Genomic DNA, 15,545 nt, shown 5'->3' with positions numbered 1-15,545 from the left:
ATTATGGGTTAGACACCGGGCATTGGGAGTTTTTCCTGGGCAGGTGCTTGTGCTTCACTTCTGTCTGTCTTCCAGAGTCTAGATATGTTAATATTTCTGTGAATGTGTGTGGTATTTATTCCGGGATACAGTGGAATGTCAGCTTATTTAGATCTTCCTTTTGACATGTTAGGATCAAAGCATCATTTCGCCTAGGGCTAACAATGCCCAATGATAGAATGCCAACTATGGACAGCCTCTGGGTGTCCTGTGTATTGCAGGTTTTCTAGTCTGGTGAAAACAGGCTAACACCTGGCTGTATGTGAGTGTTGGATCTTCTCTTTACTTCTCGTAGATTCCCCTTTCCTGGCTAACGTTTCCCAACATGTACTTCCCTAGATCACCCACATTTCTTCTCTTTAGACCACTCTTCTGCAAATACTGCCTTGAGAACTGTTGCTACTTTGATCCTCATGGACTTCTCAGTTCAAAGAAGATGCCAAGCTCAGCCCGTTTCCTACTCACCTAGAGACTGTCAAGGGACTAAGCTACCACAGCCACAGGTCTGTCACTGTTAGTCAGATGTCTGGAAACCACTGTTTTCAGTATTTGTTTATTTTCCTCCCAGGGTTTTATTTGTTCTGATGGAAGATAAATCTGGTGGTTGCTACTGTACCCTGGAGAAATACAGAAGTCTTAGACTCAGATGCTGGAGAATGCAGGTAATGTCAGTCAGCTCACTTCCTTGCTCTACCACGTTGATATACTTGAACAATGATGTCATAAAACTTAAACTTATACAAATTATACTTATAAAAAGTATTCAGCACAAAGCCTGGTATACAGTAAGGACTCTAATACAGTGGACTGTTTCATTATTTGGATTACTGGTTTGTATCAGACATTTCTTGCAGGTGATTCTAGATCTAAAATGTTTAGATTTTATGAATTCAATCATTAAAGTTACATAGAATAATTTTAAAAATTAAACTATGCCCTCAATATTTTAGCCATATGTTTATGGCAATTAAAAAATGACTATCTATTCATCTATCTATCACTTCATCCCTGTCAAACTGTGTATTTTGTGTGCTGTCTTCTTCCTTCGTTGGTAGCATATTACAACACATTAGGAACCATCAGGACATTTGAACTGTCTACTGAAAAAAGAGTGAGTTTTCTGTGTTCCTTCTAATTTGGAATTTATTGTTTCTTTTTTGTTGGTTTGTTTGTTGAGAAGGGTCTTGCTATGTAATCCTGGCTGGCCTGGAGTTCTTCTGTGTAGACCATGCTGGCCTCAAATTCATAGAGATTCTCCTATTTTTGACTCCCCAGTGTTGGGATTAAAGACTTGGGCCACCAGCCTGGCAAATTTGGAATTTACTATTTTTTGAAGTGAAGTTTACTTCTCTGCATTTCACTGTCAATCTGGTTATTCTGGGCAGGAAATAGGGTGTTGTTTGTTTTCAAAAGGTCTCTGTTCTAAAAATGAGGTCATTAGTACACTTCTAAAATGTTTCTAGACTATAATATGTTAATGATAATCTAAGAAAATATTTGGTTGGAATTTGTCTGCTATACTAAAAAGTAAGTGTCAACAAGTGATATAAATTGGTTATATAATTATTCAGGCTGCAAGATAATTTTTTCATCACAAAATTTTAAATGAACAGTAACAATATTGTGCATTTGGAACCAATTTTAAAGGTTCATTGTGCCCATTAATTTGCTTTCTTTGTACCCAAGCAATACTTAAAATAAACAAAAATTCATGACAATTAGTAAACAGTTATTTTAAAATGTGGCCTTTTTGTTGCATAGCAACTATTGATCCTATTATGTGTTTTTCACATACTCTAAAATAATTAAGCACAGGCACAAATTGCAATCTACTTTTTAAAAAATGTTAAAAGCATTTAAGTTATTAAGTTTATTCTAATTTGTGCATTATATATTTGTAAAGAGAACATTTCATTCCTACGCCAAGGCACAGTGACCCAAGAAAAAGATGACAATGTCACATTAGTGATTCTCCTTCTCAGGAGAGGACTTTTTGGGGACTTTTTATTCATAGTCTTAATAGCTAACACAGTCAAGACATTCTTATTATTTTCTGGCTTTACTGGTCTGATCATGATTAACTGCTGGTTAAATAGTAACATTTATTAAGAAGGGATGGCCTCTCAACAAATGAGAAATCTATTTATACTATAGGAAATTATACACATGCCAGAAGACATCTGAAAGATCAGCATAAAGTACGAGAGAGACAGTAAGCAGCACTTAGGAACTCTCACAATATTACCCAGGATCCTTTTCACCACCAGGCTAACTTTGTATGAAGCAAGAATATTGGATATTTTTGTTTGCTTGTTTTTTCAAAACAGGGTTTCTCTGTGTAGCCTTCCTTGGATGTTCTGGACTCACTTTGTAGACTAGGCAACTCATAGAGATCTGCCTGCCTCTGCCTGAGTGCTGGGATTACAGGTGTGTGCCATAAATTTTTTAATGTCAGATGCTAGCACTAGCTTGATCTCTGAGCAGGACTAGAATGAGCCATAAAGACCCTCTTCCAGTGGTATGTACCTAAAACCCCAGTGGAATGTGAGTGTGGAGAGCTTCTCAGGGAAGGCAAAAGCATTCAGCCCATCCATTAATGTACGTGGAAGACCTTTGGGGTTGGAGAAAATAACTCTATCCTCATTAACTCTACCATAACAATCTCTGAGTCAAAATATGGGACATTTAGAGAATTTCATAATAAATATCCACACAAGCTGCTCTCCAAAGGGCTGCTTTCATCTCAAGTCTCATGGCCATGACAGATTACTTTTCCAGGCCTTCACCACAGCACCGAAACTATTCTACCCTCTGAGCTTTAAAGGACAAGGCTCTTGCATTGGACTGTTTGATTGACAGTTCAGGGGGTGCTGGGATGGAAGCCAGGGCCTTACAAACACAGGGAAGATCATCTTCTTGAGTAGTAACACATTAACATGGTAAGGTTTGGGGGGAATGAAAAGAGCAGACAATCCAATTAACTAGACCAAGATTCATCAGCAATTATAAGTGGGAGCCTTATACAAGAAAGAAAAGACCTACTACACTACTACACAAAGCAAGTCTGGAGCATTCACAGCAACTTCAGCCTCGGGTCTCAGATCTTATTCCCACCTATGTGCAACTGTATGTAATAGCAGTTGTCTTCTTCGCACCGGGTCTCTTCCATGCAGGCTGGCCTCAAGTCGTATTTTCCTGCCCCAGCCTTAGCTGGGGCAGGTAACACCGTAACCACTTGGTCACGTTATAGTCATAAACTGACTATCTAAGGACAAGGGAGAAGGTATAGATATTCGTAACAGGATAGTACTGGTCGAGGCTGTCTAAACTAGAAATGGAAGTGACAAATTTAGACTCTAGCAGAGCCATTAACAGAGGCAGCAAGCAGCTTGAGGCACCAGACCCTTGTGAGTAGGGCTGCGCATGCTGAGGAAGTAGGGACTAAAAGCGTAAAAATTGTGACTTTGTTATGTCGATGTATTTTCGTCATTCATTGTGGAAACCTTGAAAAATATAGCAAAGTCCAAAGACCACAGTATACCTTTTTCATGCTCTGAGAACGAATAGTCTTAGTTGTAGAAAGAGAAATGTTTGTTCATTTAACGCTACCAGAATGAAATGGTCAAAATTTCATAACTAATAATTTAAAATCATTTCTCTTCTTTCAAAAGTGAAGAAGTGAGAATTACTGGCATGTCTATGCTTTAACAAATGTGATCAAATACAGATTCTGAGACTCTCTGGGGAAAAAAGTAAATATTTAAAGATTAAAATTATGTTTTTCTGTATACGAACCAAGGAATATCCTAACATTACCAGATTTCAAAATCTAGTTTTTATTTTTTCCTTTTCCTTCCTACCATATTGTCTAATCTTTTGGAAAATACATATTATCTTAAGGATATTTGGAGTTGGAAATTCCAGGTGGAATCAAAAGTATTCATAGAAACAAAGAAATCTATGTGGAATAGTCTTCTGGCAGACGGATACAATGTACAATGTTCAAAAGCAGGTAGGACACATGCTGCCGGGAGAGGCGGCCAGCCTTACCTCCTCCCTCCAGCTATCCTCGCTCAACAGCTTCTGCCTCAGGGTTTCCTGCAACTGCTCGACGGTTTTCTGATGAGAAACCAGCATCAACTCCCTGAAAACCACAAACCCAACAGATGAGTCGGAACTTAGCCCTCATGACCACCCCAAAGTTGCAACTCCTGTCTCGGAGGATGTTTTTTCACAACGTAATATGTGTGTTCTCTTTAATATCATGGGCACTGCTTGAATTGAAACCCCAGTCATCATTGTAACTTCCCTTGCTCTATCCATTCAAGAGCACACAGCCAGAAGACGAGCCTCAACAACAAAAAACAAAAAGGAAACAAACAAATCAACAAAACAAACTAAACAAAAAACTCTGAAGGGCTGAGGAGATGCTTCGTGGGTAAAGTGCTTGCCATACAAGCGTGAGGTTGTGAGCTCGGAGCCTCAGAGCCCACATGAAGTCAAGCATGGTGGCCTGCTTCCGCAACATCAGAGCTCCTACAGCATGATGAGAAGCAGAGACACAAGAATCCAGAAGCTCTGGACCCTGCTAGCCTGGTGTACTCAGTGGTGAACAGAAGGTGCTGCCTCAAACAAGGTAGAAGGTGAGGGTTGGTGTCCCCCTCCCTCCACTGGAAGTCCCACCTGGCTACAGGAGGTGGCAACTTCAGACTCTGTACCCCCCCCCCCGCCAGCCCCTCAACCCCCCACCTGGGCCGCTAGGAATCTCAGCTAGGGTCACCCCATACACTCCGGGGAGGCTCCCTGTCCCAGAGATGCTCACCACCGATTTCCGTTCTCTTTCCAGGTCTTCCCCTCTTTCCCTCCTCCCCCTTTCTCCCTGATCCTCACCCTCCCCTCATCACTCTCCCCACCCCCTCTCCCACACAGCTACCTCCTTCCATCCACTTTAAATGTCTATCCCCTGACCCTATTAATGATACTCTGTTGTCCTCACAGACTAGAGCCTAGCAAAACTGTCTTCTGAGAGGCTTCATCCAGCAGTTGATGGAAAGAGATGTGGAAGAGTGGAAGGAAAGATTGAGGGAGCCAGAGGGGTCAAGGACACCACAAGACCATATAGAGTAAACTAACCTGGGTCCCTGGGGGGTTCACAGAGACTAAACCTCCAACCAAAGAGCTTGCATGGGCTGCACCTAGATTGGCCTACACAAAAGACTTACTACACATAAGTGACAGATGCACAGCATGGTCACCATGTGGGTCCCCTAACAATGAAAATAAGAGCTAGCTCTGACTCAGTTGCCTGTCTTCAGATCCCTTTTCTCTACCTGGGCTGCCTGGTAGGGACTCAGTGGGAGAGAATGCAGAGTCCTGCTGCTACCCCTTTCTATTGTTTTTTAATTTATTTAATCATTTTACAGCCTGATCCCTGCCCCTTCCCCTCTCTCCTCTCAAGCTTCCCCCTCTAAGAAGGAAAGGGGAGAAGGAAGGGGAACATGAGGGGGAGGACTGGGAGGAGAGGGGAAGGGAGCAAGGATCAGGCTGTAAAGTGATTAGTGTGTGTGTATTTATTTATATTGATATGATATATTATATATATATATGTATGTATACACACACACACACACACACACACACACACACACATCTGGTGGTGCACAACTACCCCTAGCTCCAGCTCCATGACATCTGCTGTCTGTCTCTGATCCCAAGTGTGCCTGTAAGTTGCCTGCACACACACCCTCCCTACCCTATGTACATATAAGAAAGATGTTTAAAACTCAGATATGGCCAGATGTGGCAGCGTGCTTGTTTAATCCCAGCAGAGGCATATGGATTTTTGTGAGGTTGAGGCCAGCTTTGTTTACACAGCAAGTTCCAGGACACCAGCATTACATAGTGAGTCCATAACTTAAAAAAAAAAAAAAAAAAAAAATCAGAGATGAAAAGACACATTACAGTGGATAACACAGAAATGGATACTTTTCAGAGCCCATACACGTTACCAAAGCTGAACCATAAAGTAGAAGAAAATTGAAGAGAAAAATAACAAGTAACTGAATCTGTCATTTAAAAAATAAGTCTCCTGTTGGCTCTGTTTTTTAACAATTAAACTTTATTATATAACCCAACTAGCTTACACAAGAAGGAAAAAAGGTTAAAGGGACAAAAGAGTGAACCTTCCGGTATCCGTTCTATGGGACGTGTCCTTAGGTGTCTCTCTGGCCCACGTGCTGGTCCGGCCTGTTCGTTGCTCTACACATGCCCAAACCCAGGCTGAACCTGTTGTTTTCTCCTCTCCACCAGTCTGAGTCACATGGGAAGGGCGGTCTCCTTCTTTCTTGAGGGTCAATTAGAAAAACAATAGCCCAGTTGGGGTTCCCAGGTCTGCTTCCTGAATTCCAGGCCCAGGATGGCTCCACTCAGTCTGTCACAAGGTATTCATGGGGTGCCCCAAGGGTAAAGCCCGCCAAGAAGCATCCACCTGTGACAAAACTTAATCTTTCCCAAAGTCTCCCATCAGAGAAAAGCCTAGGAGAAGACAACTGCATGCTGAATTCTACCAAACATTTAAACAAGAACTGGTGTCAGCTTTTCTTAAACTAGTCCACAAAATTGAATATGAGGGAATCTCTCCAAACACAGGCAATGTTGCCAGCCTTATCCTGTTGTTACCCCAACCACACAACAACATCTCAGTTCTAATAGCTTAATATCCCTGATGAACGTAGATGAAAAAAATCCTCAACAAAATATTAGCAAAATTCAAAAAGATTATTATCATTACCCATAATAGTTAAACACATGTAAATCAATAATCAAAATAAACCATACCATCAAAATGAAGGACAAAAGCTATTTGATCACCTCAATTCATTAAAAATGCCCTTGACAAAATTCAACATTCAATACAGAACAAGCTGGGTATAGAAGGAACATACGTGTACTTCAAGACAATAAAAGCAAACAGAAGAAGCTACATCTGATCTTGTGCTGCATAGGAAAAGCTGAAAGCAGTCTCTCATAATATCCCGAGCAAGACCATCAGCTGTATTCAACACAGGGCTGAAAGCCCCAGGCAGCGCAATCAAGCAAAGGAAAGCAATGAAGGCATCTGAACTGGAAAAGAGGATGGTGAATTGTCACTATTTGCAGATGACATGGTCTTATTTAGAGAAAAACTCAGACTTCACCAAACACCAATAAAGGTTAACATTACAAATTTAGCAAAGTCTCAGGACGTAAAATGTGAAAATTAATGTTGTTAAATACCAATGGCAAATTATGTAAAATTGAAACCAAGAATTGAAACCAAGAAAGCCATCCCATTTTTCAGGAACTATAAAAAATAAAATGCACTGTAGTACATCTAACCAAAAGGGTAAACAATCTCTACAATGAAATTATATAAAACGGAATTTAAAATTTAAATACACATACACTCTATGTTTATAGAGAAACAATACTGTTGAAATGTACATATTGCCAAAAGTGTCTGTAGTCATTGTAATACCTACCAAAGACATTCTTCAGAGATCCAGGGAAAACAATCCTTAAAGTTCTCTAGGGCTACATACATGTGTACTTGCGCGCGCGCGCGCGCGCGCACACACACACACACACACACACACACACACACACACGCACGCACGCACGCACGCACGCACACACCTACAAAAGCATTAATAGACAAAATGGTGTTTAGCAAAGGGAAAGAGGTAAAGGAATTATGTTAAATTTTAAAAATAAACTGCAAAGTTGTAATAATCAAACAGCATAAACTTGACAGGGACAAATACTGGAACAGAATAGGGAATGTGACATGCAGGGGGCAGAGGACAGCCACTTCAATAATGGTTGGAAAGTTGAATAGACAGAAGAATGAAATTAGATCCCTTACCTGACCAGGTGCGAAATCCAACTAAAAACAAATTAAAGGCTCAAAGGTAAGATCTGGAAAATGAAGCTACTAAAAGAAAATACAGAGGAAACTAGGACATCTGAACAAGCAAGGTTTTTGGACATGACCTAAAAATCACAGTAAACCAAAGCAAACCTTGACAAATGGGATTATGACAGAGCAAAACACTTGTGCAGAGCAAAGGAAGCAGCCATCAGGCCAAAGAAGCTGCCTGCATCCTGGGATGCCGTACTGGGACCCCACACATCTGATAATTCTTCAACTAGGAGCGAAAGCCTGATACAAGATAGCAGCAAACATTTCTGAAAAGAAGACAAGCAAATGCCTCAGCAGGCAAGTGCTAATCCCCAAGAAGTGTGAATCAAAGCTCCCAGTAAGAACAGCTATTACAAAAGGAGAAATGCTGGTGATGAAGAGAAAAGGGAGCCCTTTCTCACTGTTGTTGGGAATGTAAATTAGTGTAGCCATTTTGGAAAACAAGATGGACTGTCCTTAATAAACTAAAAGTAGAGCTACCATATGGTCCAGCAATCTCACTGCTGGGTATACATCCAAAGCGGGGTGGGGAATCAGTATGTCTGCAGTCCTACGTGCAGTGTCGCAATAGCCAAGAAATGGAAAGAGGCTAGTATCCTTAATGTGAACACAGACAGTTTGGTAAAACACAACGGGCTACTTACTATGTGGCAATTACAAAGGATGAACTCCGGCCACTTGGGACAATGTGGTTAGAACTGGAGATCATTGTGCTGAGTGAAATAAGCCAGGAACAGAAAGACAAGTGAATGCTGCACAGTCTCACTCATTCGTGCATTACCAAGAGTTGATCTCACAAAGTTTAAGGATAGTATAGTGGTTACCGGAGGTGGGAGAGGCTGGAAGTAGGCTCCTCTAACATGGCCTTAAGTTCAGTTAGAAAGCCGTTAGGTGCTGCCAACACACAAGCATCACTTCTGTACTTTTAGGAATATCATCGTGCTGGTGTCTGTTATGGTTCGGAAGGGCCACAGCTGGGTGGGACTATGACCATTTTCCTCCCTTAGCAGTTCGCACTTCACCTTCTGGTACTGTAAGACTGTTGCTCAGGGAGGAAGCTTCTGGGTCAGTTCCAGGCCTATGGCCAAAGTGTATGGTGTCCTCAACAAGCTTCTCAAGAGGCAACCAGGCCCAACAACAACAGCCTATATTGGTTTGGGGACTCTCTTGGACTCTCTGGGCCAACATCTTGAACAAGGTTTCTCATGCCTGCTACTGGTGCAGGGTGTTGTTGTTGTTAGATATTGACAATCTATGGCTCTTGGGAGGAGTATTATCACCCAAGGGGGTTACCTTTACTTAAACTACATATACATACATTTGCATATATGTATCTTATGTGACTTTAGGTAAATATAAAACAATGATTCCTTATATTTTTTCAAGCACCTTAAGCATTGTTTATCCCTCTTTCCTCCCTTTCTACTTCCACTCTATTAAACCAGTATAATTCCTAGCTTTGTGTCATTTATCCTTATGCCCACAGGGAAATGTGACTCTTACTCCTTGTCAAAGAAGCTTCTTTCTGAAGCAGAAGGAGCTCATTACAGAAAACCACAACTGGTCACACATGCAGAAAATGACTGACTGTGTGTTAACCAGCCATAACAGATACATCTACAGCACAACTCCAGCACTAAAGGTGCAGGGAACCTCTCAGAAGGCAGACAGACTGTAAGAGCCAGTGGACCAAGGAGTACCTTCTAGCTATCACGGGGAAGCCACATCCACAAATCTAAACAATGTGGCTGCCTAAATGGAATTTGAATAAGTCCAGCATATGTTGACAACCCCTTATAGATGGGAGCGACCTCCAAAGGCCCCACTCTTTTATGAAGAGCTACAAGCATTTAACAACTGCTGAGAGAGGGAGAGTTAGCTTTCCCTAGGGCTAGTCCTCTAAATCATTGTCCAGGCAATGCTGAACAGACCCAACAAGTTTTATTTACATATTTATATGCATATGTAATAAGAATAGTTAAAGAGGAGGAGGCTAGGAATTTGGGAGGGAGAGGGGACACAGGGTGGATAGGAAGACCGAAAGGGTGAATGATGTGATTATATTTTAATTAAAATTTTTGCAGACTTCAGCAGCAAGTTCTCCATAGACTATTTCCTCAGTGTACCATACATTTCCCTTCCTTTCTAATGCCAAAAGCCCAATTTCTTTTTCAAATGCTTTTAGGTCAACATTCTGAAATTTGTAAGAATTTAAATCTTTACATTTCTTCTTAAAAGGAAATGAGATTGATAGTGGTGGTTTGAAAAAATAGCCCCCATGGATCCATATGGAGTGGCACTATTGGGAAGTGTGGCCTTGTTGGAGGAGGTGTGTCACTGGGGAGGGGAGCAAGTTTGAGGTCTTATAGATGGTTAAGCTAGGCCTAGTGTGGCAGTCTCCTTCTGCTGCCTGGGGGTTAAGAATTTCTCCTCTAGAACCATAATCTGCACACCACTATGACTCCCATCATCATGATAATGGACTAAACCTCTGAAACTGTCATTAAATGTTTTCTTTTATAGAATTGCTGTGGTCATGGTGTCTCTTCACAGCAATCGAAACCCTAACTAAGACAGCAGTTGGTACCAAGAGTTGAGTATTGCTGTGATAGGCCTGACCTATTTTAAGGAATGTGGACTTTGGGACTTTGAATTAGAAAAGCAGCTAAACACTTTAAGTGTGGCCTAATAGCCCATAATGGCAGGACCATGGAAGACAGTGGTGCTGAAGGTTATGTGAACTGTGGGGGCCTGGCTCTAGAGGTTTCAGAGAAGAATATTTGTATGTGGCACAGAGACCATTCTGATAATATTTTGACTAGTAATGGGGCTGCTTTTTGCCCTCTTCTGAAAAATCTGCCTGAGGCTAACTCGTTTGACAGAGGAAATCTCAAAACAGCCTAGTACTGGCTTTGTCATGTGGTTATTAGTGTTCACTTTTATGATGATTTATAAAGAAAAGGAGAAACCTGAACAAGGAAAATACAAAATGGAGAAATAGGGCAACCAAGAAATGGAATGTAGCTAAATCCTTGTTCAAGGAGATAAACAGATTAAACAAAAGCCGAGTGTGACATAGAATAAAGAGAGTAGTGACATCAGGGCAAGACCACACCCAGCTAAGCTTCCAACTTTTGAAAAGGAATTAAGGAAATATAGTGGAACATGCCTTTAATCTCCGTACCTTGGAGACAGGGGCAAGCAAATGTCTGAGTTCAAGGCCAGCCTGGTCTACATACCAAGTTCCAGGACAGCCAAGCTTATGTCCTGCAGTCAACAGAGATGAAAGAAGTTGGAGATCTGAAGAGTGTTTTGACATCAGACATTCTTGATGCAGAGTTTGGAGTTTGCCCAGCTGGTTTTTGATCTTGCTTTTGGTCCAGTATTTCCTTAGTATGTTCCTTTTTGGAAACTGTAATGTATATCCTGTGCTGGAAGTATATGGTTTGGTTTTCATTTTGATTTTACAGGGGATTACAGTTAAGAGACTGCCACGAGTCTCAGAAGACTTTGAGCTTTGGATTCTTTAAGGGAGCTGATACTGTGATAGATGATGGGGACTTTTGAAGTTGGACTAAATGCATTTTGCATTGTGATATGGCTACAAGTCTATGGGTGCCAGGGAGAGGGGGTATGGCCTTATTGAAGTAGCTCTGGATTTGTTGGAGTGCATCACCAGGGGTGAGCTTTGACGTCTCAGAAGCGGAGAGCCAGTGGCTAACTGTCACTCTCTTCCTCCTGCTGCTCCAGATGCGGAACTCTCAGCTCCTTCTCCAGCACCATGCCTGCCTGCATGCCGCCAAGCTTCCCGCCATGATGGCAATGGACTAATCTCTGAACAGTAAGCCAGTACCAATTAAATGTTTTCTTAAGAGTTGTCATGGTCAAGGAGTCTCTTCACAGCATCCAAAACCCTAACCAAGACAATAGGTCAACTAAACATGTGCTAGTGTCTTGGAGCCTCAACTCCAACTTAGTCTCAGGCCCTGCCAGCTCCCTGCACTCTGCATCTTCACCCACTGCTGCCATCCTCTGCTTCAGGTGGGAGCAGGGCTTGCATGTAGATACCATACCAGTCCGAGCCTGTTCTTACACTCTGATAGTGCTATGTCTGAGCAAGTGTGACATTAAATAAAAACAAAGCCACCATAACAGGTTGAGGAGCAGCCTGTCACAGGAAAAACTTTGCAGTTTATGAATGAAAGGTCCTACATTTTTATTTTGTACTATGCCATGAAACCATGAAAGTTATGTAGCAGGTTGGAAAATAGTATGTATAGGTTAATATTATCTGTATAAAGTAACTTTGATTATGTGCAATTAGAGGGACTAACAAAAAACTCCAACAAACTGGGAAAAATACAGGCTGTGTCAAGAGGATATCAGCTCTTGTGGGCTTTGCTCTTTTTATTGTTTGAAATGAATTCAAGATATTAATTTTAGACTTCATTAAATATGTATGATAGGATCTCAACAATAACAACTAAAATAATAAAAATGGAATAGATTGCTAGTGAAAAAAAGTGCCAAGAAAATACATAAAACTCTAATAATTCTTTCCCCAAAAGCCTATAATGAGCAAAAAAAAAAAAAAAAAAAAAAAAGAAAGAAAAGAGAAAGTGAATAGAAAGATTAAAATAATAATAACAAATAATGGCAAAAGGAGAGAGAAAGCAATACAAATAAACTTAACAAGCAACTGTAGTGCTGTGTTCTTCATATAAAATGCCCTAAAACAAGGGCGGGTAAAGATGGAGATGAAATGTGTGGAAAACACTTAATAGCTACATATTAAAAGAAGAAAATTACCAGGGTTACCAGGAAAATAGACTTTTAGAACTAAAGCCATTATTTGGGGGACTGAAATGCTGATGGGCTAATTTTACTATGAGTGTCTTAAACTTAGATGCAGCACTTGAAATACCTCCAAAATAAAGAAATTGACATCGCTGTAAAAGGAAACTGCCAAATCCACACTACTGTGGTCAAAGTTAACGTGGCTCCTTTAGTTACAAAAACTTCATTCCAGTGTCCCTACAGGTAGCTATGGAAACACACACTGCACATTGTAGACCCTGCAGGACTTGTAATGCACATGGGAGGACCGATGGAGATAATGTGGTAAGGAGAGAAGACTGACTGCAAACAGGAAGGCTGACTTGAGGTTAGTATGCAGAACCCTTGTATGCAAGTTATGGAAAAACATATAATTATTTCCTAGTTCATATGAAGTTGTGTACATATTAGGCCAGAAAATAAATGTCATATTTTAAAAAATTGTAAGTAACCATTTTACTATAACCTGCACTATCTAGTATCATAGGCTATTAGGCACTTACAGATGGCTAGTCCAAACTGAGATGTGCTGTGTGACATTTGAACATTCAAACTCATAATCTGAAGTATCTACAATAACTTTTAAACATTATAAAAGATATAGAAAAAAAAAAAAAAACCACACACTAAAACTAACCAGACCTACCCAAAGACTACACACCTTAATTAACTTTTTTACTGTTGGAGCTGCCATTGTGAACAGAAGCAGCTGAGTGTCACATTGGATTTTATACTGTCACTGAAAAACATATTTTTATGTACTTCCCTACCATCAAAAGTTAAAAACCCATGACAGAGTTATAACTAGAAAAACAATTAGCTTTATATCCTCTTTCATAACTCGTGTTCATTGTGTGCGAAAGATTGCACATTTAATTGATGATGTGTGTTGTAGATACATTAGGTTAAATAAAATATATTATTAAATTTTATTTCATCCAATTATTTTATGCTATTTACATGGTAACTTTTTAAAAGTATACATTTTAATTATATTCCTTATAAGATATAGCCTACATTCTGTAATCAAATATTCTGTAAACAAATACCAGTTATAAAATATAAATAAGATACCACCATGTACTTGCAAAAATTTAAATGTTTCTGAATAAGCTATAGATCAAACTAAAAATTATAATTAGTATTTAGATATCCTTAGAACTAAGCTACAATGGAACTTCTGCATATTAAAGCTTATGAGAGAAAGCTGATGCAGACTGGATAAATGGTGATGTCCCTCAGGCTACAATACAGACTGGCAAACGATGGTCCTTTAGATATTGGGCATGAGTCTCTGGGACTGAACACTGAGCACAAAGAAGAAAGCACAGAACGATGCACACAGTATGAGTTTGGGGCGTGCACTGGGCATCCAACCCAGGGTTCCCCGAACGCTCAGCAAGTGCTAGCCCCCAGCTGTATCCCTAGCTCCAGAACCTAATTCTATGAAGATAAATCACGTGTAAAGTCTAATATTTTTAGGACTAGAAACACAACTGATAAAAATTACAGAGAAACTGGGTTATAACAGGCTTCTAGGTTTGAAGATGTTCTTTATCAGTTTTTTTGAGGGTGTTTCTTTTTATCCTAATTTGTTGAGCAAAACTTCAGGTTGAAGACTACCACAGCAGAAGGGAAAACTGGATGGGGCTGGGGAGAAACCCAGGGGCTTCAAGGTTGCGGGAGGTTCTCTGTCCTGAGCTCAGTGGTTGGTGACGATGTCCACTGGGCCGGACTTCTTAATACTTACTGAGCCTTCTACATATCTATTAGTCACTGCAGCTGTGCTGTGCTGTTTAAAGTCCAGAGAACTAAAAAAGAAGGTTGCCTTTGATTGTGAGGCAGGCACGCACTCTGGTTGTCTTCTTTAGGCTGGAGCGGAGGAAGTAAGGCAGAATGACCAGGCTCTGGGTGACGAGGTGGGGCAGCCATAAACACATAGGTCATGGTGTTCCTCCTGGACATTTCTCTGCTGCACTCATCTTCTAATTTGATGTAGGTGCTGGCAACTCCTAAATTTTATCTGCAGCTCAGATAAATTCGAGTATGACTCATGTACCCAGCTTTCCACCTGACTGCTGTTTTAGTGAAATAATACCTCAAGCCTTACACCTGAAACTTCATGTCATATAATACAAATATTTATTTTTTGCTCACAGAATGTGCCATCTGCTGTTCACCTCCAGAGGTATTGTCTTAAGACACCAACTAGGAGCAAGTCTTACCTGAGGAGCGGGCTTTTGTAGCAGACAGAAAAGAAAAACAATCAAAACAGATATTTGAAAACTTCTGTTGACATTTCAATGTCAAGTGACCAAGTCTGGTAAGAACTAGGTGTATTTAGCATAGTCTGTTACTATAGTGGGAGGCACTCTGTAAGCCACCTGACCCACAGCCCTCTACTATGGTGGGAGGCACACTGGACACTCAGGAGTGCTCACCTAGGCCAGCAGAGCACTGCCCAACTCTGAACTCTGGACTGGGAAACATTTTTTGGTTCAACTGTGATGGCTTCTCCTACTAGTGTTGGGGATTGGCCTGGTGCTTTGGATACAAGTGGATCTGGCTGCAGTCCAGACGAGTGCATTCTCTCACGTACACCAGACTTTGCTGTGTAAACTCCACTCCCCAATTATCTTTGATTGGTTAATAAAGAAGTTTGGACAGCTTGTAACTGGGCATAAGAGAAGTAGGCAAAGCTTTGGCTCTG

General features: G+C 40.8%; 1 protein-coding gene across 1 annotated transcript in view; it reads right to left on the bottom strand.

Annotated features, from left to right (window-relative positions):
* The window catches only part of Lekr1 (leucine, glutamate and lysine rich 1), a 170,274-nt gene that overhangs the window by 27,153 nt on the left and 127,576 nt on the right, over positions 1-15,545 (bottom strand). The window contains exon 10 of the mRNA XM_051157263.1: positions 4,090-4,183. Coding sequence (XP_051013220.1) covers positions 4,090-4,183 — 94 coding nt within the window. The remainder of the gene's footprint in view (positions 1-4,089; positions 4,184-15,545) is intronic.

This window comes from Acomys russatus, chromosome 15 (genome assembly GCF_903995435.1).
Source record: "Acomys russatus chromosome 15, mAcoRus1.1, whole genome shotgun sequence".
NCBI classification, from domain to species: Eukaryota; Metazoa; Chordata; class Mammalia; order Rodentia; family Muridae; genus Acomys; species Acomys russatus.
Note: the sequence above shows the minus strand (reverse complement) of the source record. Positions and strands in the feature narration are given on the sequence as shown.